The following is a 26,664-nucleotide window of genomic DNA, read 5'->3' as shown; positions in this document are numbered from 1 at the left end:
GGAGGAGGATAGTGGGGATGAGGTTAAAACACTGTAATTTCATTATTTAAAAAAATTTATTTATTTAATTTATTTATTTTTGGCTGCGTTGCATCTTCCTTGCTGCACATGGGCTTTATCTAGTTGTGGCGAGCGGGGCCTACTCTTCGCTGTGGTGCACTGGCCTCTCATTGCGGTGGCTTCTCTTGTTGCAGAGCATGGACTCCAGGCATGCGGGCTCAGTAGTTGTGGTGCACAGGCTTAGCTGCTCCACGGCACGTGGGATCTTCCTGGACCAGGGCTTGAACCCATGTCCCCTGCATCGGCAGGCGGACTCCCAACCACTGAGCCACCAGGGAAGCCCAATTTCATTTTTTTATATCCTGTAGGAACTTGAATTAGAACTAATTGAAATGTTGATGGTTTTGTTTAGTTTGGGGGAAGGGTAGGGAGATGTAGTTTAGAGCGCAGCTCTAGAGCTCTAGTGACTGTAGAGACAGATGGTTGATGTGCTAAAGTTTTTCTTTTTGTTCATAAGCTTTATTTTAAAATCTATTAAAAATTAATTTCACAGTTTTTTTCAAAGTAATCTATGTGCATAGTTCAAAAAGTCAAATAGTACTAAAACACTTGTAAGGAAAAATAGTATGTTGCCCCATCCCTCCTCAATTCCCATTTCTATTCCCCAGAAGGAAATACTGTTAGCTGTTTCTTCAGTTAGAAACCTATATTTCAAACTAACATGCTTATCTATACCGCTATTTCTCAAGTAGTTCTTTTGTATTATCTATTACGGTAGTTGAGGATTCAGCTCTCTTATTATTCACTCCCATAAACACATTTCTCTCCCCTACCCTCATCCCCCTCCCCAAATAGTTATCATAGTTTTGGGGTTTATGGATATTCAATATTCACATTATTACAATTATATGAATAATATTACAACTTTGTTGTACATGATTATGTTTCCTCTCCTTTTCAACTTTATGTTTTACCTGGATTTAATAATTGCCTCACTTTTTCTCATTAACATAGTTTTCCTTGTACCATCTCAAATTCTTACTGCACCCTGTAGCAGCCTTTTGATATTTTCAGTGCCTCCTTTCAATCTGAAGACTCCTGTCCTTCAGTTCCATTATTTTTCTCTGAAACTTTCATTTCTGGAGACCACGTCCCTCCAGGCCTTCCTCTTGGTGTACGCCTTCATTTTGGTGGAACACCTCTTCTGGTGGCTTCCTGAAGAAAAGGCAAATGGGAAGAAAATTTTGAATCCTTTTAGAGCTGAAAAAAAAGGTAATTTGTAATTGTAATTCTGCACTCAGCTTTAACTGACAGTTTGAGGAGAAAATTCCAATTTTTAGGTTGATAATCATTTTCCTTCAGAATTTTGAAGACATTGCTCTTCTGGCTTCGGGTCTAGCTGTTGAAAAAGCCAATGCTATTTTATTCCTGATTCTTTGCAAGTGACCTGTTTTCTCTCTTTGGGAATGTTTAGGATCTTCTCTTTATCTATACAGTTTATTTCTAAAATTCCACAATGCCATCTCTTCTAAAATTCATTATTTTGGGTTCCCGGTGACCTCTTTCAATCTGAAGACTCCCATCTCTCAGTTCTGGCAACTTTTCTTATACTGTTTCTTTGATAATTTCTTCTCATTCTGGAATTCCTATTAGTCAAATATTCAACATCTTAGATTAACACTCAGATTTTCTTTTCCTTTTTTTCTCTCCTATTCCTTCACTTTGTCCCTCTGCCTGGCTTTACAGGAAATTTCCTTGAGTCTATATTCAACATGTCTATTGAATTTCTAACTTCAGCTAGTATAATTTTAATTTCTGAGAGCTATTTGATTGTTTCTTTTCTTGGTTCTTTTTAACAGGATCCTCTTCCTGTTTTGTAAATACAGTATCTTCTCGTTGGTCTGCATTCTGGAAGCCAAGTAGGGGAAGGAGGCTGGAGTCCCAATATGCACTTTGCAGATTTTCATTAATTTCCCTGCTTTTAGCCTCACCTGCTCCCGCTCTCCACTGGGCTAGTGTTCCCAAGTCTGGAGTCACTTGGATTCAGTTTCTCTAGAAGGTTGATAAACTTCCATTGTCTGGGGGATACAGGTGAGGGCGGTAAGAGTCACCTAGCTGTGTGGGGAAGGCCGAGGGGTTCTACTGCTTTGAATACAGATTTTCAACCAAATCCCTGTGTTTAGCCCTATGATTAGCTCTTTGTTCCTGGGGTGCTTGGTCCCTCCAAGTCCTGAACTTTGCTGGTGCCCTGGGGGTGGTGGCCTGGCTTCTTTTTATTTTAAGATTTTTTTTTTTTGATGTAGACCATTTTTAAAGTCTTTATTGAATTTCTTACAATATTGCTTCTGTTTTTATGTTTTGTTTTTTTGGACGCGAGGCATGTGGGATCTTAGCTCCCCGACCAGGGATCAAACCCACCACCCCCTGCATTGGAACGTAAAGTCTTAGCCATGGGAAGTCCCATGGCCCAGCTTCTTAAGTGTGCCTTCTGCAGGCATTGAGGGGAGGCTTCCTCCTCTCTGCTGGATCAGTTACTAAAACTCTACTCATTCTCCATCCAAAACATGTTGCTGTCCCTCCACTGTTGTTGTCTTCTCTTCTGTTCCGTTGGTGACTCTGTGAGACATCGCCCCTGCCTTCTAGCACCTTTAGGTACAAAGCCCAAGCTGAGGCCCTGTGCTGCCACATGACACACTAGTACCTGGTGGGGTGTTCCATAGGGTGGGTAGCTAAGCCATCAGCCCTCCCCAGTCCAGTTTGTTTCACTATGTATTTATGGAGCACCTACAGGCCAGTGTTGGTGCTAGGGCCTGGGGAGAGAGGAGGGGAAAAGCTAGAGGAGGGTCCTGCCTCGTGGACTCCCCAGAATCTAGGCAATGACAGTGAAAACACATGATGCTGTGGGAGAGCAGAGGGAGGAGTAACCTGCCCAGACTAGGGGAGTCTGGAAGAGATTTTTAGCCAGCCTGAGACTTGAGGGATGAGTAGGGTCTGGTGAGGAGGAGATGGTGGATAGGAGGAGTCCAGGCGAGGAAGCACATCATGGACACAGAGAGGATGGGGCCTCTAGAGGAAGGGACAGGCGAATGTGCTGGACTGCAGCCCACAACGTGGAGGGAGGGCAGAGGTGCCAACAGAGGCAGCCCCTTGGCCGATGTCCTTGTGCGGGGCCCTGGAAGTGACGTGAGCTGCTGCAGTGCTGGTAAGGCAGGGTCCATCTTCAGGTGTCTGTGTTGCCTGCTGAGTTGGGGGCAGCTGTCAGCAGGGAGGGCAGGCTGGGATCTCCCCATTCCTGAGCGTGGTGCTGCCCTCTGGCCATGGGCACTGAGGAGCCTGGGTGGTGTGACCTGACACGCCCCTCTCTAGGCCAGAGTAGTCCTCAGACTGTGGCAGTTCCTCGTGGACCTGTCAGGGGTGGTCCAGCCTCCAGGTCCTTCCTGATCCTGTGTCTGCTCCCAGCCCAAGCTCCCCTCTAGCTGTCTTCACCCCTTGGGACTCCTTCCTGCTTTCAGAGTTTGGGGAATGAGGCCATGTTTCCCCTCTTTGCTCCCTTCTGTAGCTTAAAGCTGCCTGTCTTGTTTTCTGGGCCTCCTTTGTTTTCTATCCTGAAAGCCCCCATGTGCCTCCAGGGAGCTGGGAGGCGGGGAGAGGGTGGGGGGGCCCTGGCACTAGCTGTACTTCCTGGTTCTGGCTCACGTCGGTAATGCCTGCAGTGTCCATCTGGAGGCTGGGTAGCACAGTGCTCTAGGTGTGAGCCTGCTGTTCAGTCCCCCAGTAAACAGATTGCCCGCCCCCCGCCCTCCTGGCTCCCCAGAGCATTGGGATTGGGCTCTGCTGCAGATCTCACAGTGCTTCCCTCCCTGGGCCTCATCTGCAGAGCCACAACCCCTCTGGCTTCCAGAGCCACAGGAAGAAAGGATGGGTGGTGACATACCAGCTCAGGATCTGGGGAAACCTCAGTGGTCAGGAATTCATGAAGTCCCCATTCCTGGTTCAGGCTAGCCCTGCTCAAGGGTCATGCCTGTGCTGTCTGAAGAGCACAGATCAGATCATTCTGTGCCAGGTAGATGGGGATGGTTCTTGACTTCATTGTGGAGAGTGGCCTTTTGTGTTCTTGGGCTCTGTGCCTACCCTGATGTCCTTTTGCAGGTGTGTGAGTCAGAAGCCCGTGGCTGTGTCTTGATGCCTGTGGGCCTGTCCTGATGTCACGGGCACCACTGGGTATCCTATGCACTATTTTGTTATCTAACCTGCCCTCCAGTTACAACATCCCACCAGGGGGTTTGTGCAAGCAGATCGATAGTTTATTCCCCCCTGATGGCCTTGCTTAGCAGGTGACTGATATCTCCTCCAGAGACTGTTAACTTGTTGAAAAGTTGCTGTACCGATAAAAAATTAGTCCTGAGGATAAAATAAAAATAAGTATAATTTACTCTTTGGGCTTGACAGGTAGAAATTTGATGGGCTAGGAACCCTAATAAGGACTGCAGCTATCAGTTAAACAACAAAGCCATAGATGAGAGCAAAAACGTAAGCCCGGGCAGCTAAGTTCCTGGATGTTTGCTGTGCTGTGTGCATTTTATATGCCAGGGCCTTGCTGGAATGGTTTGACATGGATGGAGATGGGTGGGGTTCAATATGGAACGCTCCCCCATGGTAATGAGGCACCACTCACTGTGAGCTCACCAAGGGCCAGGAGCCGTGTTAATATTGGCACTTTACAAGTATTAACTCAATTAATCTTCACAGAAACGCTGTTTGGTAGATGCCTATATTAACCCCATTTTAAAGGTAAGAAAAGTGAGGCTCAGAGAGATTATATTACTTACCTCAGGTCACATAACTAGTATGTGGTGGGACAGGAACGCTGGGCCTGGAAGATCCAATGCCCATCTCTCACCCACTATCTGAAGGTGGATTTGGAAGGGAAGGTGATACTCTGGAGTGGAATGTGTATGCTAACACGGGGCAGGGTGAGTGCAGGGGGTAGGGGGGTGCTGTCAGAGGAGCTTGGTGTGTGTGCACGTCTCACAGCCCTAGTCACACTGTGCGGTTAACCCTGCCAGGCCAGGTCATGGGCATCTGCGGGGCACCCAGTACGTGAAAGGTGCTGCAGCAGGTGGGCGCGGGGCAGGTTCCTGCCCTCACGCAGCCAGCTCCCGCGCAGGTGCACAGGTAAGCAGGCGCCTGGAGGTAGGCTGGTGGCGAGGCAGTTTGGAGTTACGCTACGGTAGAAGGAGTTCAGTGGTGAGAGACTCCTGAGAACGTAGGTGCTGAGGAAGGGCTTCATGCGGGGGAACGCAAGTGGTTGGATGTAGAATGTAGGGAGAGACCCAAGGCCTGGGAGGGACGTCCCCGTAAGTCACAGACAAAGGCCGAGAAGTAGAGTGGAGAGAGAGAGAGAGAGCATGATGAGAGAAAGAGAGAGAGAGGGAGAGAAGTTGAGAGAGGAAGCTGGGAAGTTTCGGGCCAGATTGTGAAAGTTTTTGAAACCCAGAGAGATGCTGGCTGTGTTGTACTGCAGCAAGGGAGATGCAGGACAGTGGAACTATGATCGGATCATTCTGTGCCAGGTAGATGGGGAGGGGTAATTGCCGATAAGGAAACCAGCTTGGGAGCGACTGAGGTGGTCAGGAGTGAGGGGAGCAGGTCTCTGGGAGCCACCGTAGGCTTCTGAGTGGCTGTTCTGGCCCATCATTACACATTCCCCAGAGGCTGGGAACCCGCCCACCTTACTCCGAGCCTACGCAGCACCCAGCATAGCATATTGGCTGCTCAGAGGCCCCATGTAGGATGGATTCTGCCTGCCACCCGCCAAGAAAGGGCAGCAGAGATGTAAGAGATACTGCCAGTCTCCTCCCCTGGCAGAGCAGAAATGGGGTCAGCTGTGTTTGGGCTTTGCTGAAAATAGAAGAGAAGATACTGGAGAGTTAAAAATACTTGCACCCTGAATCTTCTCTGGGTATCAGCAGGATTGTCAGAAGCTTGGCTGACATCCTCCTCTTACCCTGACCCCTAGCCAGAGACTTCTGGGATCCTGATCAGCACCCAGCCCCCCTGGGGCAGCTACATGTTGGCCCTTATCGTTAGCACAAAATAGGCAAGTGATTAGTATTAGCTGAAGCATATGTATGATGTGCTAGGAGTTGTACTGGGTGCTGTAGACTCATCTCTTGGCTGGGTCATTGTGGTGGCCTCCTGGGTGGTCTCCCCATTCTACCTGGGCCCCCTCTGTTCATTCCCAATATAGTACTCAGAGTGATCTGTGAGAATATACATCACACGGTTCTCTGCTCCAGGGTTTCTCGGCCTCAGCACGATTGGCATTTGGGGCTGGATGGTTCTTTGTCGTGGGGGCTGTCCTGTGCACTGTAGGACATTTAGCAACACCCCTGGCTTCTACCCACTGGCTGCCGATTAATGACAACCAGACATTACCAGATGGCACCTGGTGAAAAATTGCCCTCCTGTTAAGAACCACAGCTCTAGTAAAAACTCAGTAAAAGCCACAGTCCTTAGCACAAGCTGCAACACCCCAATTCCTCTCTGATTTTGTCTCCTACTACTCTTTCCCTTATTCAGTCCACTTCAGTCACACTGGCCTCCTTGATGTCCCTCAAACATGCTGGGGAGGCCCACTCTGCCTCAGGGCCTTTGCACTGGCTGTTCTGCTGGACAGAATAATCTCCAACCAGATATCTGCATGGCCTCACTCCCTCCTTCAGGTATTTCCTCCAAAGTCACCTCAATGAAAACTACCCTGACCACCTTACTATACATCATCCTACTTGAGAATTTCTCCGGGGAAAGAAAAGTCAAGGGAAGCAAAAGAAGGAGCCACTAGGGTCAGAGGCAGGACAAGAGATGGAATTTTGGGGGTCCATGGCCAGTGGGGGGGATCCAGGGACTAGAGGTGCTTCTGGGGGTGGGGGAATGCAACCTCAGTGTCTCACCCTTCCCTCTACCACCCCAGCTCCAGCCCTGGTCTTTTCACCCCTCTCCCCTATGACAGGAGCTGTGGCCCTGGTCATGTCACTGTGTTCCTGTGTCCCCTGAGTATTCCCCATCCTTCATCCCTCCTTTTGTGAGGACCCTACTGCAATAACTTTTTTAAAAAATCCATCCTTGCTGCTAGTACACACTCCCTATGCTTACCCTGTCCTACTTTCCCATGTTTCTTGAAGCCCTCATCCTTCTAACATATGAGAAAATTTACTTTTTATTATTTTTATTGTTTGTCCACACAAGCATGTGAGCTCTACAGAAGCAGAGATTTTTGGTCTCTTTTTTCACTGATATATTCTTAGTGCCTAGAGCAGTGCCCAGCAAATAACAGGTGCTCAATAAATATTTGTTGGATAAATGAATTTTCTTTAATCGTCACAAGAACCTTGAAAGTAAGTATTCATACTCCTATATCACAAATGAGGAAATGGAGGCTCAGAAAGATTAAGTAAATTGCCCCAAATCACAAGTAGGAGATCTGGAATTCCAATTCCCAGAAAATGGTTTGACTGCAGGGTCTGGCCTCTTAAGAGACAGAAGCTGTGTGTACATGAAATTCGCGACTGCTAATGTGTGTTATGTAGCAGAATGAGCGGGGATGTTCCTTCTCCTTTCATCTGTAGAACTGGGGAGTACCTTTGCCCCACATAGATATGCATTTGTATCTATTACCTGGGAGTAACCATGGCAACAAAATTAATGGTGAGGAATAATGGGATTGGCCCAAATGATAAATTAAGAAGATTTCTTCTGGTTTTATGGAGGCATCCTCTGCCTTACAGAAGGATCCCCTTCAGGCTCTGTTTAATTACCTTCTGGAGGTTGTTTTAAATAGGCTCTGTCTTTGCTGCTTCAGAGGTTTGGAGAAGCAGCTTGGAAGGAACCAGACTGGGGAGGGGAAGGAGCCAGACTGGGGACAGGGCCTGGGCAGTGACTCCTCCATCTGGGGTCTGGGCACTAGAGGTCTCTGCCCTGAGAAGGCAGGGCTTCTCCTCCTGAAGCTTGTTTGGGGCCCACTCTCTACCCCTCCCTTGGCTTCTACACTGGGTTTCTAATAGGTTCAGATGGCAGCTCAGCTGAGACTTAGGCCATTTCTGAAATCAGCAAACTTCTGCATTGTTCCAGCAACCTTTCACCCAACTGTTTCCCCACACCTTCTGTGTCCTCATTCTCCAAGTTGAGAAATCAAGAAAGGTCCAAAGTCTCACATCCACAGTGGTTTGTTGCTGCAGCCAGTAAGTTCTAAGGGATCAGGGTTGCACTTTTTAATGTTCAGCCAGAGGCACAGAGAGAGATGGCTGAGCCCAAAGTAGATCAGGTCACACTGAGGAATTGTACTTTAAAGTGGAGCTGCTTTGGTGGGCTGACAGAAGACATGGGGGCCTCCCTGTCCTAGATTCTCAATGTGGATGGACTGTCCATTGCATCTCCTTTGGCCTCTCATCAAATGCTTTACATTCCAGGACTATCCTTGCTTGTAACCTGTTTGCAGGGCTGGCTCATTAAACTGCAAACTAGCAATCAGCTCTTGGCTTGTGGGTGGTATCTGCTGCCATTTCTGCATCCAGCATCTGACCCATGGGTCCAGCAGGTCCCAGGGAAAATCCCAGACCCAAAGAGTCAGACCCGAGTCCTTGTCCTGTGCTCTCTGTAAGCTGGGCCTGGCATCATCAGATGAGAAGGGACCCTGGAGGGACTAGCTTCCACCTCCTGTATGATTAATTCAAAAAAACAATGTAAGTCTAAGGAGTGAGGTGACTTGCACAGGAAGACCATGTGAGTTAGTGGCCAAGCCAGGCCCCAAATCTGCGACCCTGACTGTTGTTGCTGCAGCCTGGAGATGGGATGAACCCAAATGAGATCAGGTCGTGACTAGGAAGTTTAGTTTAAAATGGAGCTGTCCCTCCCACCTCACCCCAAAACCTCCTGAGGTGGGAGCAATGCCAGATGCCATGAGAAGAGCCTCAACACTACTTAGTGCTCACTCCTTCCTCCCTCCACTGGAAAGGCTTCTCTGACATCGTGGGAAACAGTTTCCCAAAACCCCAAATCGGTTACCTTAGTTAGGGCTATACTAACTGCTGTAATGAAATGATCTCAAAACACACCAGCTCAAATAAGATAGACGTTTATCTCTCTCCCATGTAATAGTTTGAGTTCCAGGTGGGCAGGTGGCTCTGCTCCACAGGATCATTCAGGAACCCAGGCTCCTTCCATCGTGTTTCTCCACCATCTCCTTGGGTCCTCCTCTCTGCGCAGCCCAGGCTGCACTGCAGCCACATCCTTGCTCTGGCTCACAGGCAGGTGACAGCAAGTATAGGCTGGGAGGTGCTAGCCAGGCTAAGGCACATCTCACTTCCCCTCGGATGCCACTGGAGGACTCAGTCACATGGATAAGCCTAACTGCAAAGGAGGCTGGGAAATGTAGTGCAGCAGGTCAGCCACCTGCCCGCTACCTTTCTATTACCGTGGACGTGGACGAAGGGGCATAGGTTTTGTCAGAAAGTTAACAGTCTATGCCATAGAGGTCAGTAAGGGGCTTGGAAGTTGTGCCTGCCATTTCTCTTTTTCTAGTGGTTACTCTTAAATTTTTAACAATCATTTTTGAGTAGGTAACACGTGAACAATCTACGGAATTCTAAAGCTATCAAAAAAGTATAGAATAAAAAATAAGTTTCCGCAAGAGGGAAGAGATATGGGAACATATGTATATGTATAACTGATTCACTTTGTTATAAAGCAGAAACTAACACACCATTGTAAAGCAATTATACCCCAATAAAGATGTTAAAAAAAAAAAAGTTTCCCTTTCCCTGTCTCCCCGTTTCCCACTTCTCCCTAGAGTAACCATCAGTTTCTTCTGTATCCTGCCAGAGATATCTGCATACATTTGTCCTTTTCCTTTAAGTGCTAATGATATAATAGTGATAACTCCAGGGACATTCAGTGGAGCATGGTTGTAATAGCAAGAAATGGGACAGTGACAAAAGGACAAATATTGTATGATTCTACTTATATGAAATATCTAGAGTGGTCAAATTCACAGAGACATAAAGTAGAATGGTAGTTGCCAGTACTGGGGTGTTAGTACTTACTGGGTACAGCATTTCAGTTGGGGAAGATGAAAAAATTCTGGAGATGGTTGGTGGTGTACAACAATGTGAATGTACTTAATGCTACCGAACTGCCACTTAAAAATGGTTAAATGGTAAATTTTATGTTATTTATATTTTACCACAATAAGGAAAATAGGAGAAGTAGCTTAAAAGTCCACCAATAGGGTGCAGTTTACAGTATATTCATTCAACGTTTCTGTTAGGAAGAGTAAGGCTGCTCTCCATGCTCTGATGTGGAAAGATCTCCACATATATATACTAGATGCCTAAAGGGACAGAACAGTGTGCACTGGTATGCTAGCATTTAGAGATGGCACATGGGGATTCAAGAGTGAGGGTTATGGAACCAGACTGCTCGGGTTCAAATCCCAGTGCTGCCATGGGATTGTGGGCAAATCACTAAATATCTCAGTGCCTCGGTTTCCACATCTATAAAATGGGAGATATACTGGTCCCTGCCTCATAGGGTTGTTGAGGAGATTAATAAGTTAATATGTACAAAGCCCTGAGAAAGGTGTCTGACACATAGCACTTATTCACTCAATGTGACTGAATGAGTCTGCGTCCCAGGTCACGAGCTGTAGTTCTGGCTCCACCTCCGAGACCCTGGGCGTGGCTCTGAGCTTTACTTTTCTCATCCGTCCTATGGAAACAGATTTCTGAGTGTGAGACTCAAATAGTTAATGGGACCATTGCCACTTATCTGTGACACTAGCCTGCCTGGGCCGTGTGTGGAGGTGTCATCGCAGTTGGAGAACACGCCTGTGAGCTCTGGGCTTCTGGCCTTGCCTGCTCACACCCCTGCTGAACTTCTGCCTTTGCTGCTGAGCTGGTGGTGCCTGAGTCTCCATCACTGCTCTCTGGGTGGGGGCGGAGAAAGCAGCCCTTGAACCTGAGGGACACAGATGCAGCTATGGATTACAAGGGCTGCTTGGCTGGACTTGGGTGGGAGGGGAGGAACAGGTGCTGGGGAGGAGCGTCTGCTGCCCGGCTGCAAAGGGAGGTTCTGGGACCTCAGATGATGTCAGCCAAACTTCTTCCTCTTCTCGTGACTCAGGCCTGGCTGTCACCCTGGCCAGACCAGACATCGGTGTGCTCCAGAGGGCCCCTGGAGAACAGGGGGGACACAAGTCTGGAGGCAAGGAGGCTTGGGTGCCCATCTCCATCCTGCCACCAGGCCCCTGGAACCATGGCTGAGTCACTTAGTCTCTCTGAGATGAGTTGCTTTGTCTGAAAGTAGTCTACCCACCTCACGGGCATGTTGTAAGAATAAGACAATAGAGATGAAGTTTTTTTTTTTTTTTTTTTTCTTTTTTTTTTTTGCGGTACGCGGGCCTCTCACTGTTGTGGCCTCTCCCGTTGCGGAGCACAGGCTCCGGACGCGCAGGCTCAGCGGCCATGGCTCACGGGCCCAGCCGCTCCGTGGCATGTGGGATCTTCCTGGACCGGGGCACGAACCCATGTCCCCTGCATCGGCAGGCGGACTCTCAACCACTGCGCCACCAGGGAAGCCCGAGATGAAGTTATTTTGAAAAATAATTAAGTCCTTTTAAAAAATACTGCTCGGGCTTCCCTGGTGGCGCAGTGGTTGAGAGTCCGCCTGCCGATGCAGGGGACATGGGTTCGTGCCCCGGTCCAGGAAGATCCCACATGCCACGGAGCGGCTGGGCCCGTGAGCCATGGCCGCTGAGCCTGCGCGTCCGGAGCCTGTGCTCCGCAACGGGAGAGGCCACAACAGTGAGAGGCCCGCGTACCGCAAAAAAAAAAAAGAAAAAAAAAAAAAATACTGCTAATTTGACTGACTTCCCCTCCATGTTAGGCATTTATGGAGCATGATCTAGGGGCCAAGTATTTCAGCTATGCGTGTTTCAGTGAACCTCTGTATCAGTCAGTATAAGCCAAGTGCTTGTAACAAACAACCCCTGGATTTCAGGGATTTATACAGTAAGGTCTGTTTCTCACTCATGTCAGAGTCCAGTGCAGCTCAGGAACCTGGCACATGCCGTTGTCCAGGAGCCAGGCTCCTTTTACCTCTTGGCTTTACTGTCTTCTAGGGCCTCATTGTCCTCCTCTGGATCCTCTGTGGGAGGCTTTGGGGCCAAGCCTGGAAGTGGTGAACTCCACTTCCACCCACAGTCCATTAGCTAGAACCCAGCCATGTGAGGCCATCTGACTGTGGGGGAGGGTGGAACGCATAGACTTAGCTGTGTGCCCAAAGTGAAATGCCAGCTGCCAGGAGCACCAAGCATAGTCCCCGCCCTGCCCTTACAGCACCCCATTGTACTAATGGAGAAACTGAGGCATGGAGGCAAAGTAATTTTCCCAGGGCCACACATCCAGTAAGTGATTGGAATGCAGGCCGCCTGGTCCTAACACCTGCTCTTTACACTGTTCTTTAATGTCTTAGATCAGTGTTTTCAGCCCAGGCTGTTCATCAGAATCATGGGGATTTTTTTTCTTTATTTATAAGAATTGTATGCAGAGATCTTGAGTTTTTTAAAAAATAAATAGCTTTAGATTTGCTGTGTGCATGGCTCTAGGAGATGGTGGGGGCTGGCACTCAAAGGCAGGCCCCTGCTCTGAGGGGCTGGGCTATGACTGTACGAGGTGTGGGGACCCGGACCCAGGAGATTCTGATTTGGGGTGGAGAGCGTCGGGTGTTAGGAGTCTGTGCCCAGGGCCTGGGGTCACACCTGGGATGATGCTGGGACGTGGTGGGATGCACTGCAGAAGGCACTTTCTGAGCAAAGAAAGATCAACCTTTTATCATTTTTTTTACCTCTCTGCTGTTATGCTCTCACATACCGTCTTTGGCTAACAGTGATTCTACATTTGGTTTTTCTTTCTTTAGTCCCCTCTGTTCCTCAAATATAATTAAGAAAAAAATCTACTGCCTCTAATGTTTCTGGGTCTGGAATAGCAGACAATCAAATATGTTTGAAATGTATCTAAAATCAGAGTGATTAGGCTGTGAATTAGGCTTAAGGGACTGCTGTTAGTAAAATGCATAAACTTTAATACAGATGGTCCTTGACTTATGATGGCTCAACTTACAATTTATAGACTTTATGACGGTCTGAAAACGATATGCATTCAGTAGAAACTGTACTTTGAATTGTGAATTTTGATCTTTTCCTGGCTGGTGTTACGTGGTCTGATACTCTCGTGATGCTGGGGAGGCAGCGAGCCGCATTTACCAGTCAGCCACGAGATCGAGAGGGAAACCACCCATACACTTAGAACCATTGTGCACCCACACGACCAGTCTGTTTTTCACTTTCAGTACAGTATTCAATGAATTACATGAGATATTCAGTACTATATTATAAAGTAGCCTCTGTGTTAGATGACTTTGCCCAACTGTAGGCTAATGTAAGTGTTCTGTGCACATGTAAGGTGGGCCAGGCTAAGCTATGACGTTTGGTACTTTCGGAATGTTAAATAATTTCAACTTACAATGGGTTTATTGGCACATAACCCCACTGTAAGTTGAAGAAGATCTGTATATCAATTTTATAACTCTATTATTGCTACCCAGTAGCATTCTGCAGCTTACTTTATATCGCAGATGACAACATTGCCGTATAAATGAAACATAACTATTCCGTTATAGAACTTTAAACATCAATGCTGACCACGTCTCCCCTCTTACCTCATACCCTTCTTGCTCTGTTAAAAATGCACTGGCCTTTGGTTTGCCCACAATGTAAAATTTTACTTGGTATATTTTCTTGATTCTAAAAAGGCTATTTTATCACATTTTATCATCTCTTAAATGGGATGAATCTTTTAACTGATGGACGTCTTGGCGTTATGCCACCGTTTTCCTTTTTTTTTTTGGCGGTACGCAGGCCTCTCACTGTTGTGGCCTCTCCCGTTGCGGAGCACAGGCTCCGGACGCGCAGGCTCATGGGCCCAGCCGCTCCGCGGCATGTGGGATCTTCCCGGACCGGGTCACGAACCCGTGTACCCTGCATTGGCAGGCGGACTCCCAACCACTGCGCCACTAGGGAAGCCCTTTTTTTTTTTTTTTTTTTTAAATTAATTAATTTATGGCTTCATTGGGTTTTCGTTGCTGCATGCAGGCTTTTCTCTAGTTGTGGCGAGTGGGGGCTACTCTTTTGTTGCGGTGCGGGGGCTTCTCATGGCGGTGGCTTCTCTTGTTGGGGAGCATGGGCTCTAGGCACACGGGCTTCAGTAGTTATGGCACGCGGGCTCAGTAGTTGTGGCTCGTGGGCTCTAGAGCGCGGGCTCAGTAGTTGTGGCACATGGGCTTAGTTGCTCCACAGCATGTGGGATCTTCCGGGACCAGGGCTCAAACCCGTGTCTCCTGCATTGGCAGTCAGATTCTTAACCACTGCGCCACCAGGGAAGCCCCATAGTTTTCTTTCTTAGTGGCACATAATAGTATGTCTTAGGATCAACGATGTCTTAGAGTCAATGAAATGCAGTATTTTTATCATTTGAAGGAATTGACAAATTGTTCTCCAGCCCAACCCCATGCTGTGCTGGAAGAGACAACCTCCTCATTCATTTGAAAGCACACAACCTTCTTATAACAATAACAAAAATAGGAATAACAATATCTACAAGATTTAGCACTTGTAAAGTACCTACTATGTGTTCAGCACTGCTCCAGGCACTTTTCATATGCCTCTTCAACAATGTTGGAGCACAGCTATTAACCCCATTTTACAGATGAGGAAATTGAGGCTCAGAGGTAGAAGTGGCGAATCCAGGAATCCAGGCAGTCTGTGTAGCTCTGAAAAATTATGCTGTGCTGCCTCTAGTGATTCTGGGAGACAGCTGGAGTATCTTCATTTAAATCAGGGCTTCTTACCTGGCCACACCTTAAAATGAACTAGGGAGCGTTAGGAAAATGCTGGAAGAATTCTTCAAGTAATTTTATGGCACAGCCAGAATTGAGAACCCTCAGTTTAAATAATCTGTGTGAGATCCCCCAGCTGGATCTCTTGGTTAGAAAATGTGGCTTTGAGACCTTAAACTGATACGTGCTTTTAATCTTTGTTTTTTCTTTTCTTTTCCTTTCTCTCTCTCTTTCCCTTCCTTCCTTCCAGCTCTGGAGTGCACAGAAAATCAAGCAGGTAATTCTATTTTGGATTCTTTTCCTTCCCTTCTGCTGTTCTCAAAGACCCTGCCCTGCCCTGCCCTGCCCTGGCCCGACCCCCCTTCTTTCTTCCTCAGCACCAGGGTCTGAATTTCTGAAGACTAGAGCTCAGGTCAGCCTGCCTTTCCCTGGGCCCCCTGACCTCCTTCCCCATGGGCTCCTTCCACAAAACCCTTATTGTGGGCCTGTTGTGTGCGTGACATGCGGGACAGAGGGCCTGCAAGGTAGACATGGTCGGCTCTGTGCTGCATTCAGCTTTGAGCACTAGTTAGGAGGAGAAGCTCTGTTTATGGCCCATGTTTGGTTTTCTCTTGCCCCGAGTGGTGGGAAGGATCTACTGGCCCACAAGGCAAGGTGGGATACAGCCATTGGCCACCTAAGTCTTCCTGGGGGAGCTGTCCTCCCCCTCCCCCCTCCCATGTCCCATCTCCCTCCCCAGCTGTCACCCTGTGCTCTGTTCCCGGCTCTTGCCAGGCTATTCTACACCCGGACACCAATGAGAAGATCTTCATGCCCTTTAGAATGTCAGGTAAGCCCTTGGGAACCTCTGGTTCTGCCTAGCCTGGGCCGATTACAATGCTCACAGCTCCAGGAGTGTCCAGATGCGCTTGGCCTGAGGGACGTACAGAGCCTGTTACACACACGACCACACTTGCACCTGCATGGTCACTTTGGCTCAACTGTACAGGACTGGCCAGCCTGTGGAGCTTTTAAAATGTGCCTGTCTGCCTTTTCTGCCTGAGCAGTTGGGGTAGAATCGAGGCCTCCACAGGTGAATCTGGTGCCCCCAATGCCAGGTTACACCCCATTCACTCAGCAGCAGCCCCAGGGTGATGCCTTCTAGGGCAAGCCCTGCCTTCCATGAGCCACTCCTCTCTTACCTGTGCACACTGAGTGCCTTCCTTCCAAGCCCTGCTCCCTACTCAGCCTTTTCATGCAGTTAGCCCCCAGACTAACTCCCTTGTCTCTGATCCTACTTTTAGCCTGCCCTTCTGAATGTATGCACTACATTTGTACCACTACACACACAGGGAGGCGGATTCCTGTTCTGTGGAGACCAGTGGGTAGAGAGGGTAATGGAAGAATGGGTATAAGATCCCTGCCCTCAGGAAGTCCCTGCTCTGTGGTCACTAGAGGGACAGCTCTGTTATGTAGAGCTTAATGGCCTAGAAAGCACTTGCCCATACACTGGCTGGGGCCGGCGTGGTTGTCCTGCCTACAGTTCTGAGAGGCTAAGGGCTTTGTCCAGAGTCACACAGCGGAGGTCAGACTCACACCAGCGTGCTGATGCCTCCTCCATGCCGTTTCTCAGTGCGACGGAGTGTACCCCCCACCCCTGAGTCACAGGGCGGGTGGGAGGGCTGGTGGCTGCTGCCTTGGGAAGCCCTCAGGCGGCTGGAGGAAGGGTCCCTACCAGTGGGTGTTCTCAGTCCGGGAGGTTAGTCAGGGTCCCCCCCCCCTCAGAGAGCCTGAACTCATGGGGCTGAGAGAACAGACAAGCACATGATGTCATTGTGCAAACGGGCAGTTAGTGTCCGGTGACCCTTGCTTTGCCGTAAGGAACTCCAAGTCGGTGAAGGCTCTCGTAGCTGCGGCTGCAGGTCCTCCCCAGTGCCTACGTGGGGCCATAGCATGCTCTCCCCCCGAGACTGGCTTATTCTGCGATTCTCTGATCAGTCTTTGGGCCTCTCCCTGGAGGGGTGCAGGTAGGAGAGTGGCGGCTCATGTGTACAAATATGCACACGCAGGATACCAACCTTTGCTCTAGACGTAACCCGTGCAATTGTGGTTCCCTGCTGCTGGGCCACCAGCTGACTGGCTGCTGTAAGTTAGTGGCTGGGACAGGAGGATGCCCACCTACAGCAGTGAAGCTGGGGGAGGGGGCCTTGCCATAGTCTGGGGGCCCTGAGCCGTGGGGAGACGGCCAGGGCCCAACTGCACTTCATGCCAGCCCTTTCCTGCTCTGCTGAGATGTCCAGCCAGGGCCCTAGAGATTCAAAGAGCTCTGGCACTTAGGGGCACACATCTCAGGTGGGTAGAGAATGCCCTTTCCAGAAATAGTCATGAAGCTGGGAAAGTAAGGGTGTGTTTTAGAAAGACAGGCTGAGGGAAGGAGGAGGATGTCCCAGGGCCTCCAGAGACATTGTGGTGGGGTTGGCGGGGCTTCGTGGCTCCTGGAGGAAATCGTGGGAGGACCACCAAGTGCAGAGTGGTGGCGCCCCGGCCGCGGGCGCCTCCTTCAGGAATGGGCCCCTGGCTTTGGGGGCGAGTGAGGACTGAGGGGAACAGAGACAAGGAGGTTGGGGGGACACAGGGGAGCCCTCTGTCTTGGGGAGGGCTGGGCTGGGAAAAGGTCTGGGGCTAGAGGTGCCTCCCGCTTAACTGACCTGAGCCCTCTCCCTGGGGCCACTGCCAAGGCCGAGGCCAGAAGTCTCTCTGGCCTCCCAGTTGAAAGGCAGGTGGGGCAGAGTCAGGTGGGATTATAAAACCCGACTCTTCTCTCTGTCCTCTCACAGGTTACATTCCTTTTGGGACGCCAATTGTAAGTATTACCTTCAAAGGGTTTTCTTTTCTAAAAAAATTTTTTAATGTATAACTTTACATCGCTGTTCATAAATATTTGAGTTGTTGATTTAGGATAAATTCCTGGAGGGGACTCACTGGAGAAAATATCATATATTTCTTTTTAATTCTTTTTTTTTTTTTTTTTTTTTTAATTCTCTTGATGTGTATTGTCAGACCTCTTTCCATAGAACGTGTGCCAATGTACACCCAACAGGGCCTCAAAGTGCCTGCATCCCTGTATATTTCCCATTTCAAGTATTGTCGTTAATTAGGACATGCTGGTTTGATTACAGGGAAGTTTTCCCAGAAAGCTTGGGAAGTCGGAAAGTAAGGGTGCCTTCTGAAAACTGGAAAATTCAGCATTATTTTTGTTCTGTTTTGAAATCAGGATTAAGCTTACTGTTAATCTTTTTATACTGGAGTAAAACAAATGTACAGAAAGGGTGCATTTGTCATAAATGTACAGCTTGATAAGTTTTCACAAAGTGAGCTCATCTAAGTAAATATCACTTAGATAAAGATATAGTGCATTACCAGCGTCTCAGATACCTCTTATGTACCCCTCTCAGTCACTAACCTCACAGGGAACCACTTTTCTGACTCCTTCCTTCATTATATTCTCATTTTGCCTGTTATTGAACTTTATATAAATGGAATCACTTACATAAATGTACTTTTTGGGGACTTGGCTTCTTTCACCCAATTGTTTATGAGACTTACTGTTAAATATAGTATTACCTTGTTCTTTTTCATGGCTGTATAATATTCCACTGCTATAATTATATAGAAATTTCTTTATTCATCCTACTGTTGGTAGACATTTGGGTTGTTGCCAGTTTGGAGTTTACAACAACATGCTTTGAACATGATTGTACAAGTCTTTTAGAGGATATATATAGAGATACACACACATGCACACACACACACACACACACACACACCTACACACATCCTCATTTCTCTTGCATTGTACCGAGGAGGCTAAAGAGATAACAACTAAATGTGGGATGTGATCCTAGAACTGGGATTGGGATCAGGGCAGGTGTATGTGGAAAATGGTATTGCAGTTTCTTATAAACATACACTACAATGTGAGCCAGCAATCCTACATTTAGGTATTTACTTCAAGAGAAGTGAATATATATGTCCACACAAATATCTATATATAAATGTTTATAGTAACTTTTTTTCATCTTAGCCTAAAGCAGGAAACAGACAAGAATGACCAACAGATGTTAAAACCACTAAGTGAAAAACTGATTGGGAACAGGATATTTACCTAGTCTGAAAGTTTCCTATATATTTCATAAATATCATTCATTCATGTTTATTAATTGGCAGCCTCCTGTAAATAAGGGTCTTCCCTTCTGCCTCCCATTTTCTTGTTTTTTAAAACTATCAGTATGGTCTTGTATACTTTTTGTATTCAGTGGATAGTAATTTACTTTTTTCATTGTTCATTTTTATATACAAATTGTGCCAAATTTGACCAATAGAAACCCTTTAAAGCAATTTCAGTGTCCATTTGACATGTCTTTTTTATGTTATGAGTATGTACGTCAATACTTTCTGGCACAATGTATGGATATTCCAAACTCATCTTGTAGTTTCTCTGCCCCATTTCTCCAAAGAGCCCTGGTTCCTTTTAGAGGGGAATGGTATTTAGGAACCAAAATCTGGATAGTTAGGTGTGCTTATTGTTACTGGTGTGTCATTGTTTCTAGGCCCTCTTAGCAGACAGAGCTAGGACATACAACTTTTTAAAAATCATGACTACATACTAATACCTCTAATTCCAATCCAACATCTCAGAGTTCTTCCCCTCCTTCCAGTCCATATCTACGTCTTCCTTCTCCCTGAATGAGAATACAACAATAATGTATTTATTCAGTTACTAAATCTTATATATACAAATAAAAGAACTTCAGAATTGCTACATTAATGCCACTCAAACATGTATTAATCCCTGCCCCCGCCAAATGTATTAAGTAAAGCTTGAGATTTCTTTGAAGTTCTTTTTGTCTGTTGAATAGATCCTACTGACAGTATATAGTCAGAGAATTGTGTTCAAAAGTTATTTGAATTAAACAAAAGTTATTTGAATTAATTATTTTCTTCTGTGTGTATATGTTATTTATATGATATACAGTTAGGTTTATTCATTTCTGTTGCCACTGAATTTCAGATGTTTCCCCATTCTTACTGATTTATTTTGGGAACTACATAAAATGTCAACATAGTTCAAAAGTCAAAAGCTATGTAAAAAAGGCATAATAAAAGTCCCATTTCCCTCTCTATCCCTTCTACCTCCTTCCCACCCATCCTCTCTAAGTAAATATTTTATCCTTCCTATTTCTTTTTGTAAAAATAAGCAAATACAAATACATTTCCCTTTCTTTTTTCTATAAAAGGTACCATATTATATAACCCTTTTGTGCAATGTCTTTTTTTGCTTAATGACATATCCTGGAAATCACAATGTATCCGTTTATAGCGATCTTCCTCATTCTTTTTTTTTTTAAATAGCTGCGTAGTAATATACTACATGGAAGTACCATAATTTATTCAACTATTTTCCTACATATGGACATTTAGACTATTTCCATTATTTTGCCAATATGAATAATGCAAGAATAGATAGTCTTGTGCATGTATTTTGATATTGTTGGAGATATATCTTGAGGGTAACTTCCTAGCTTCTATGTAAGGACTAATTAAATAGACATTTCTGGCAATACTGGGCAAGAAAAAAGAGAGAAGATACAAATAAAAAATGCTAGGACTAAAAAGTATAATAATTACAGATATAATAGAAGTTTAAAAGATCAAAATGCATTGAACAATCTGGGGCAGGAAATTTGAAGACTTAGGAAAATATGGATACATTTCTGAGAAAGTACAGGTTACCAAAAACTGCCTAGCAAAAGGAAATATAGAATTTGAAAAGACCTGTAAATAGAAAGAAATTAGATCAGTTGCTTAAAATATATGCACCAAAGAAGTAACAAACAAATCAAAAATTACCACTAGGCTCCCATGATCTTTCAGGTGACTACACTCAAAGGAATAGCCAAACTCAATCTTTACAAAACTCTTTAAAGAGAATAAAAAAGAGGAAATATTCCCCAATTCATTTATGAGGCACTTTGAGACCAATACCAAAGAAGTTAGTATGAGAAAGAAAAATTATAGGCCAATATCACTTACGAAATTATACATAGTCTAAATGAAATAATAGCAAGTTGAATCCAGCACTGTATTAAAATATATCAAAAAAGATTTACCAAGGGGCTTCCCTGGTGGCGCAGTGGTTGAGAGTCCACCTGCCGATGCAGGGGACGCGGGTTCGTGCCCCGGTCCGGGAAGATCCCACGTGCCGTGGAGCGGCTGGGCCCGTGAGCCATGGCCGCTGAGCCTGCGCGTCCGGAGCCTGTGCTCTGCAACGGAAGAGGCCACAACAGTGAGAGGCCCGCGTACCGCAAAAAAAAAAAAAAAAAAAGATTTACCAAGAATGGTAATAGAGAATGTATTAATATAGTTCATCACATTAACACATTGAAGGAGAAACATGATGGTCTCAGTAGATACAGAAAAATCATTTGATAAAACATAACTCCATTTATAATTTTTTTTAAAAGAGAAGGTTAGTTAGGTCTAAAAGGGAGCTTCATTAACTTAATACAGTATCTGTCAGAAAAAAAAAAAAAAACCCAACCCCATAGCAAGAAGCATTCTTAAAGATGAATCAGATAAATGTAAAATCTTAATGTCTGGGACAGGGTAAGAATGCCTGATAGTAATGCTTCCATCCAGCATTTTCCTAGGAGACTAACAAGTACAATAAGACATGACAAAATAAATGACCAGTATTAGGATTGGAAAGGAAGAAACAAAATTTTTCATGAGAATAGGCAAACTATTGGAACTACTATTTTATAAGATTTCTGGATGTAAGACAAGTATACAAAATAATTGCTGTATGCCTATAAACCTATAACAAACATCTAGAACATGATATTTTTTTTAAAAAGAAAGCATTTATAATAGCACTTAGAATGATAAGTTACCAAAAATAAATTCAAGAAAGGATGTGCAAGATCTTTATGGAAAAACTTATAAAACTTTATTGAAGGACATTGGAGATCTAAATAAATGGAGAAATATATCACCTTGGGTGGGAATATTCGTTATCATGAAGATACCCATTTTCTTCAAATTATATTTAATTATATTCAATAAAATTCCAATCAAAATCTCATCAGGATTTTTCATGGAACTTGACAAGTTGATACTAAAAATTATATGAACAAGCTAAGGGCCAAGAACAGCCAAGACAATTTTCAAGAATGAGGTGGTGGGACTTCCCTGGTGGCACAGTGATTAAGAATCCGCCTGCCAATGCAGGGGAAGTGGGTTCGATCCCTGCTCCGGGAAGATCCCACATGCCACGGAGCAACTAAGCCCGTGTGCCACAACTACTGAGCCTGCGCTATGAAGCCCGCATGCCACAACTACTGAGCCCACGCCCCGCAGCTACTGAAGCCCGCGCGCCTCCAGCCTGTGCTCCGCAACAAGAGAAGCCACCAAAATGAGAAGCCCGTGCACTGCAACGGAAACCCAACGCAGCCGAAAAAAAAAAAAAAGAATGAGGTGGTAAGAGGAGAGTCACCGTACTAAGTTGTATAAGACAGTTTGGTTTTGGTTTGGAGATAAGCAAATAGATCATCGCAACAGAATAAAAAGTCTGGAAACATGCCCATACCCATATGGAAGTTTGATATTTGACAAATCAGTGGAGAAGAAGGATGGACTGGACCATCTAACAAATGGTGCTACCTATGTGAAAAAGAAATAAAATTAGATTTCACCTCATACACAAAACACATTAAATATGAAAAGAAAATATTTGCAGCACTGTTTATAATAGCAAAAAGAAAGGAAACCACTGAAATGTCCATCAAGAGAATGGATAAATATTCATGATTTGGTCATGCAATGGAATACTTAACACAGGAAAGAAAATAAAGGACAGGGCTACATTTATCAATATTGATAAATCTCAAAAACAATGATGAATGAAAAAACAGTAGCAGAGTAATAATACTGTCTGATGTCATTTATATAATGTTTTAATATGCAAAGCAATATTATATATATATATATTTATGGGTATATTTTTCAAGGATCCATAAAAACATTCATGGGAACAGTTAGCAACAGATTCATGATACTACTTACCTCTGGAGAGAGAGAGAAGGCAATGGAATCTAGCAGAGCAGGAGGTGCTTCATTTGTATCTGTTATGTTTCATCATTTAAAAAGATAAAATTTTCACAAAAATTTGACAAAATGATAAGATTTGGCAGTATGTGGATATTCATTGTAGTATCCTCTAGACTTCTTTGTATGCTTGCAATGTTTCATTTTATACATATATTTTAAATATATATCAACATGTATAGGGAATATCATTCTCATCACTATCCTTTTGTAGTTTCCCTGAAACTTCTACATTGTTCTGAAATATTCTGAGAAAGTATTATGTTTTCCCCACTGTAATTGTGTGCGTTTAATTTCCTTGCATTTCTTATAGTTTTTGCTGTATATATTTCAGTGCAGTGGGGTTTGGTGTGTTCATGACATTTTTATTTTCTTGATGTTACAATCTCCACCTTCCCACCTCTCTCACTTTCTTTCTTTCACACGCACACACACACACACACACACACACACACACGAAATATCCCTGTTTCATAGAATATTGTCTTGAATTCTACTTCATCTCATATTAATATTTCTATTCCCATTTTAGTTGCCTTGTAAATTATTGCCTACACATTTATATCAGAGTGATATTTAATTTCTGTGTATATGTCACTCTTAGACAAAATTGAGCAGCATTCTACTTTTTTTTTACCCAGTTTGAGAAACTCTGTCTTTAACTTTAATAATTAATGGAACTCATTCATATTTATTCTGCCACTGGTTATTGTGAGCGCTTATTCCATCCACCAAGTAGCTTGTTTGTTGGTTTGCTTATCAAGTTTGTTATTGTTTCCATTTATTTTCCTGATTTGTACTAGAGTGGTAATTTTCATTGGTCCTTTTGATTTCTTAAGTGGTTTGGAAGGGGAGCATCCTAATCCTCTCTAATTAACATTCTCCTATAATTTTTTTTTTTTTTTTTTGCAGTACGCAGGCCTCTCACTGCTGTGGCCTCTCCCGTTGCGGAGCACAGGCTCCGGACACGCAGGCTCAGCGGCCATGGCTCACGGGCCTAGCCGCTCCGCGGCATGTGGGAGCTTCCTGGACCGGGGCACGAACCCGTGTCCCCTGCATCGGCAGGCGGACTCTCAACCACTGCGCCACCAGGGAAGCCCCTCCTATAATATTTTATGGAGAGATTTAGCTGTATCTACCTTATCAATATCAATAATTGAATAGTAAATAGGACCTCCCCAACCCTACCCATAAAGGAAGAGACTTTTAGTTTTACCCTACCCTCTACTCTACCATTTCACCCGTACACACCTGTCAAGATTTTGGAAATAATCTGGAATCTCACCAGTTTTTTGAATCCTTGCTTAACACCTATATTAAACTTCTCAATTTTTTAGGTTTTTCGTGTGTGTGTGTGTGTGTGTGTGTGTGTGTGTGTGTTCTCTATGTTTTGTTAGAGTACTTCTTTGAGTAATGTTGAGTGTGTGGGCAATACTTTCTGAGTCCTTCCATATCTGAAATGACGTTTTTTCCCTCTTATACATGAACAATAGTTGGCCTGATTCTCATTTTCTTTATTGGTAAACCTCCCCCACTCCCTTTGGGAGCTTTTGGTATTTTTTCTCTTTATCTTTGGAGTGCAGAAATATCCTTAGGATTAAAAAAAACCTTCTCCATGTATTTTATAAAATTATACAAGTAATACATGAATATGTTCTTTGGAATTCAAAAATATCACCAAGAATATTTTTAAAGTTATACAAGTAATACATGAATATGTTCTCTCAGCTCAGAATTCAAACAATGCAAAAAAAAAAAAAGTAAAGTTCCTCTGACGACCCTCAACTCCAAATCTATTCCCAGAAGTAACCTCTGTGAGAAGTCTGGTGTGAACTTTCAGGCTTTTTTCTAGGCATTTGCAAAGATATGAATCATCACTAAAAATTTGTTTTTAGATAGATATGTTTTATAAGTAAAAATACACTTATTTATCTACAAATAGCTTAATTACACTTAGCAGTTTGCCTACATAAGGATCCCCTCCCTTCCTTCCTTCCTTCCTTCCTTCCTTCCTTCCTTCCTTCCTCCCTTCCTCCCTCCCTCCCTCCCTCCCTCCCTCCCTCCCTCCCTCCCTCCTCCCCTCCCTCCCTTCCTTCCTTCCTCCCCTCCTTTCTTCATTTTTCCTGCTGAGTAGCATTCTCTCCCATAGTGATGGATTTAGATTGTTTCTGATTATTTGCTATTAGAAATAACAGTGCTGTGAAAAATCCTTATAAAGTTCTTTTTGCACAAGTATGATGATTTCTTGAGGGCCCATTCCAGAAACTGAGTTTGCTGTGTAAAAGGCAATGCACACTTCCCTGAACACCAAAAAGATCTCACTTCTTTTCATATATTTATTGGCTATTTACATTTCCTCTTCCGTGAATTAGCTGTTAACATCCTTTGTCCATTCTTCCATTTGCTGTATTTTCCTAATTGATTTGTAAGCATTCCTTATATATTTTGGATATTAATCCTTTGAATTATATATATTACAAATCTCTCTCCCAGCTGTTCTTCCTTTACTCTCTGGTGTCTTTGTTGTAGAAAAGTTTTAAATATTGATTTTTAAAATATAATGATCTTTCCTTGGACTGAGTTTTGAGTCTTGTCCCCACTTCTCACCTCCATCTCCTTTATTAAAATAACTAGATTTGTGAGAGTTGTGTCTGGGAATCAGCTGTTAGATGTATCCATCAATTCTTCTGTTTTCATTTTCTAATTTATTCATGTTTTCTCTTGTTTTTATAATATCCACTTTTCCTCTTTGATTTGTTTGTGACTGGTTTTTTAATCTTTTGCCTTGAATTTATTCTTATTTATTCTCATTCTTTCCTTCTAATGAAGCTGTTTAGGGCTCTGAATTTGCTTCTGAGTATATCGAATACTTGGTTTTCATATATAGTGATCTATGTTTTTATTTTCTAAATAAGTTTGAAATTATAGCTTTGAGTCTTCTTTAGTCTGTTAGATAGTCAGAAGAATGCATTTTAAATTCCAAATGACTGGGTTTTAAAAGGATATATTCTTTTGTTATTATTTTCTAGTTTATCTCATTTTCAGAGAGAGAGACCACTACAATTTTGCCATTTGAGATTTATTATGGTTTTCTTTGTAGCATAGTATATGATTATATCAGTTAAGAGTAGGACCACTTCTATATAACAAAAAGTTCAAAATAACAGTAACTTTAAGAAAATAATTTATTTCTCTCTCATACCAAAGAATTTTGGAGGTAGGCAGATCCCCACAGTCATCAGGAATCCAGGCTTCCATTTTTCTACACCATTCTCAGTGCTGCCTTCTAGTGTCAGTCACCTCATAGCCCAGAATGGCTGCTGAAGTTCCAGTCATCACAGCCACATCCCAGGGAGGAGAAAGAAGGGAGATGTAAAAGGATGTACCTCCTAGCTGAGTCGTTTCCCTTCAAGTAGTCTTCTTCAAAGCGTCACAGAACAGTTCTGTTTATATTCCATGTAGAACTTAGCTGGATATATAGTCAATCCCTAATTATAGGGATTCTGTTAGTGAGAAAAAAGTGAAGAATAGCTATAAGTAGGCAAACAAGAATCTGCCTTAGTAATTTTA

The 26,664-nt window shown here is 44.4% G+C and overlaps 1 protein-coding gene across 10 annotated transcripts in view; it reads left to right on the top strand.

Moving 5' to 3' along the window:
- SFXN5 (sideroflexin 5) overlaps nucleotides 1-26,664 on the top strand; it is a 117,186-nt gene that overhangs the window by 25,215 nt on the left and 65,307 nt on the right. For 9 of the 10 annotated variants that reach the window (XR_004352736.1, XR_004352734.1, XR_004352735.1 and 6 more), the window contains exons 4-6: nucleotides 15,200-15,226; nucleotides 15,724-15,778; nucleotides 17,766-17,791. The exons of the other annotated variant lie outside the window; for it this stretch is intronic. Coding sequence is in view for 6 of the 9 variants with exons in the window: in XM_032652431.1 (XP_032508322.1) it covers nucleotides 15,200-15,226; nucleotides 15,724-15,778; nucleotides 17,766-17,791 (108 nt within the window). In the remaining 3 variants the exon portion in view is untranslated. The remainder of the gene's footprint in view (nucleotides 1-15,199; nucleotides 15,227-15,723; nucleotides 15,779-17,765; nucleotides 17,792-26,664) is intronic. 10 annotated transcript variants of the gene reach the window in all.

This window comes from Phocoena sinus, chromosome 13 (genome assembly GCF_008692025.1).
Source record: "Phocoena sinus isolate mPhoSin1 chromosome 13, mPhoSin1.pri, whole genome shotgun sequence".
In the NCBI taxonomy this organism is placed as follows: domain Eukaryota; kingdom Metazoa; phylum Chordata; class Mammalia; order Artiodactyla; family Phocoenidae; genus Phocoena; species Phocoena sinus.
This window is presented reverse-complemented; position numbering and strand designations above follow the sequence as displayed.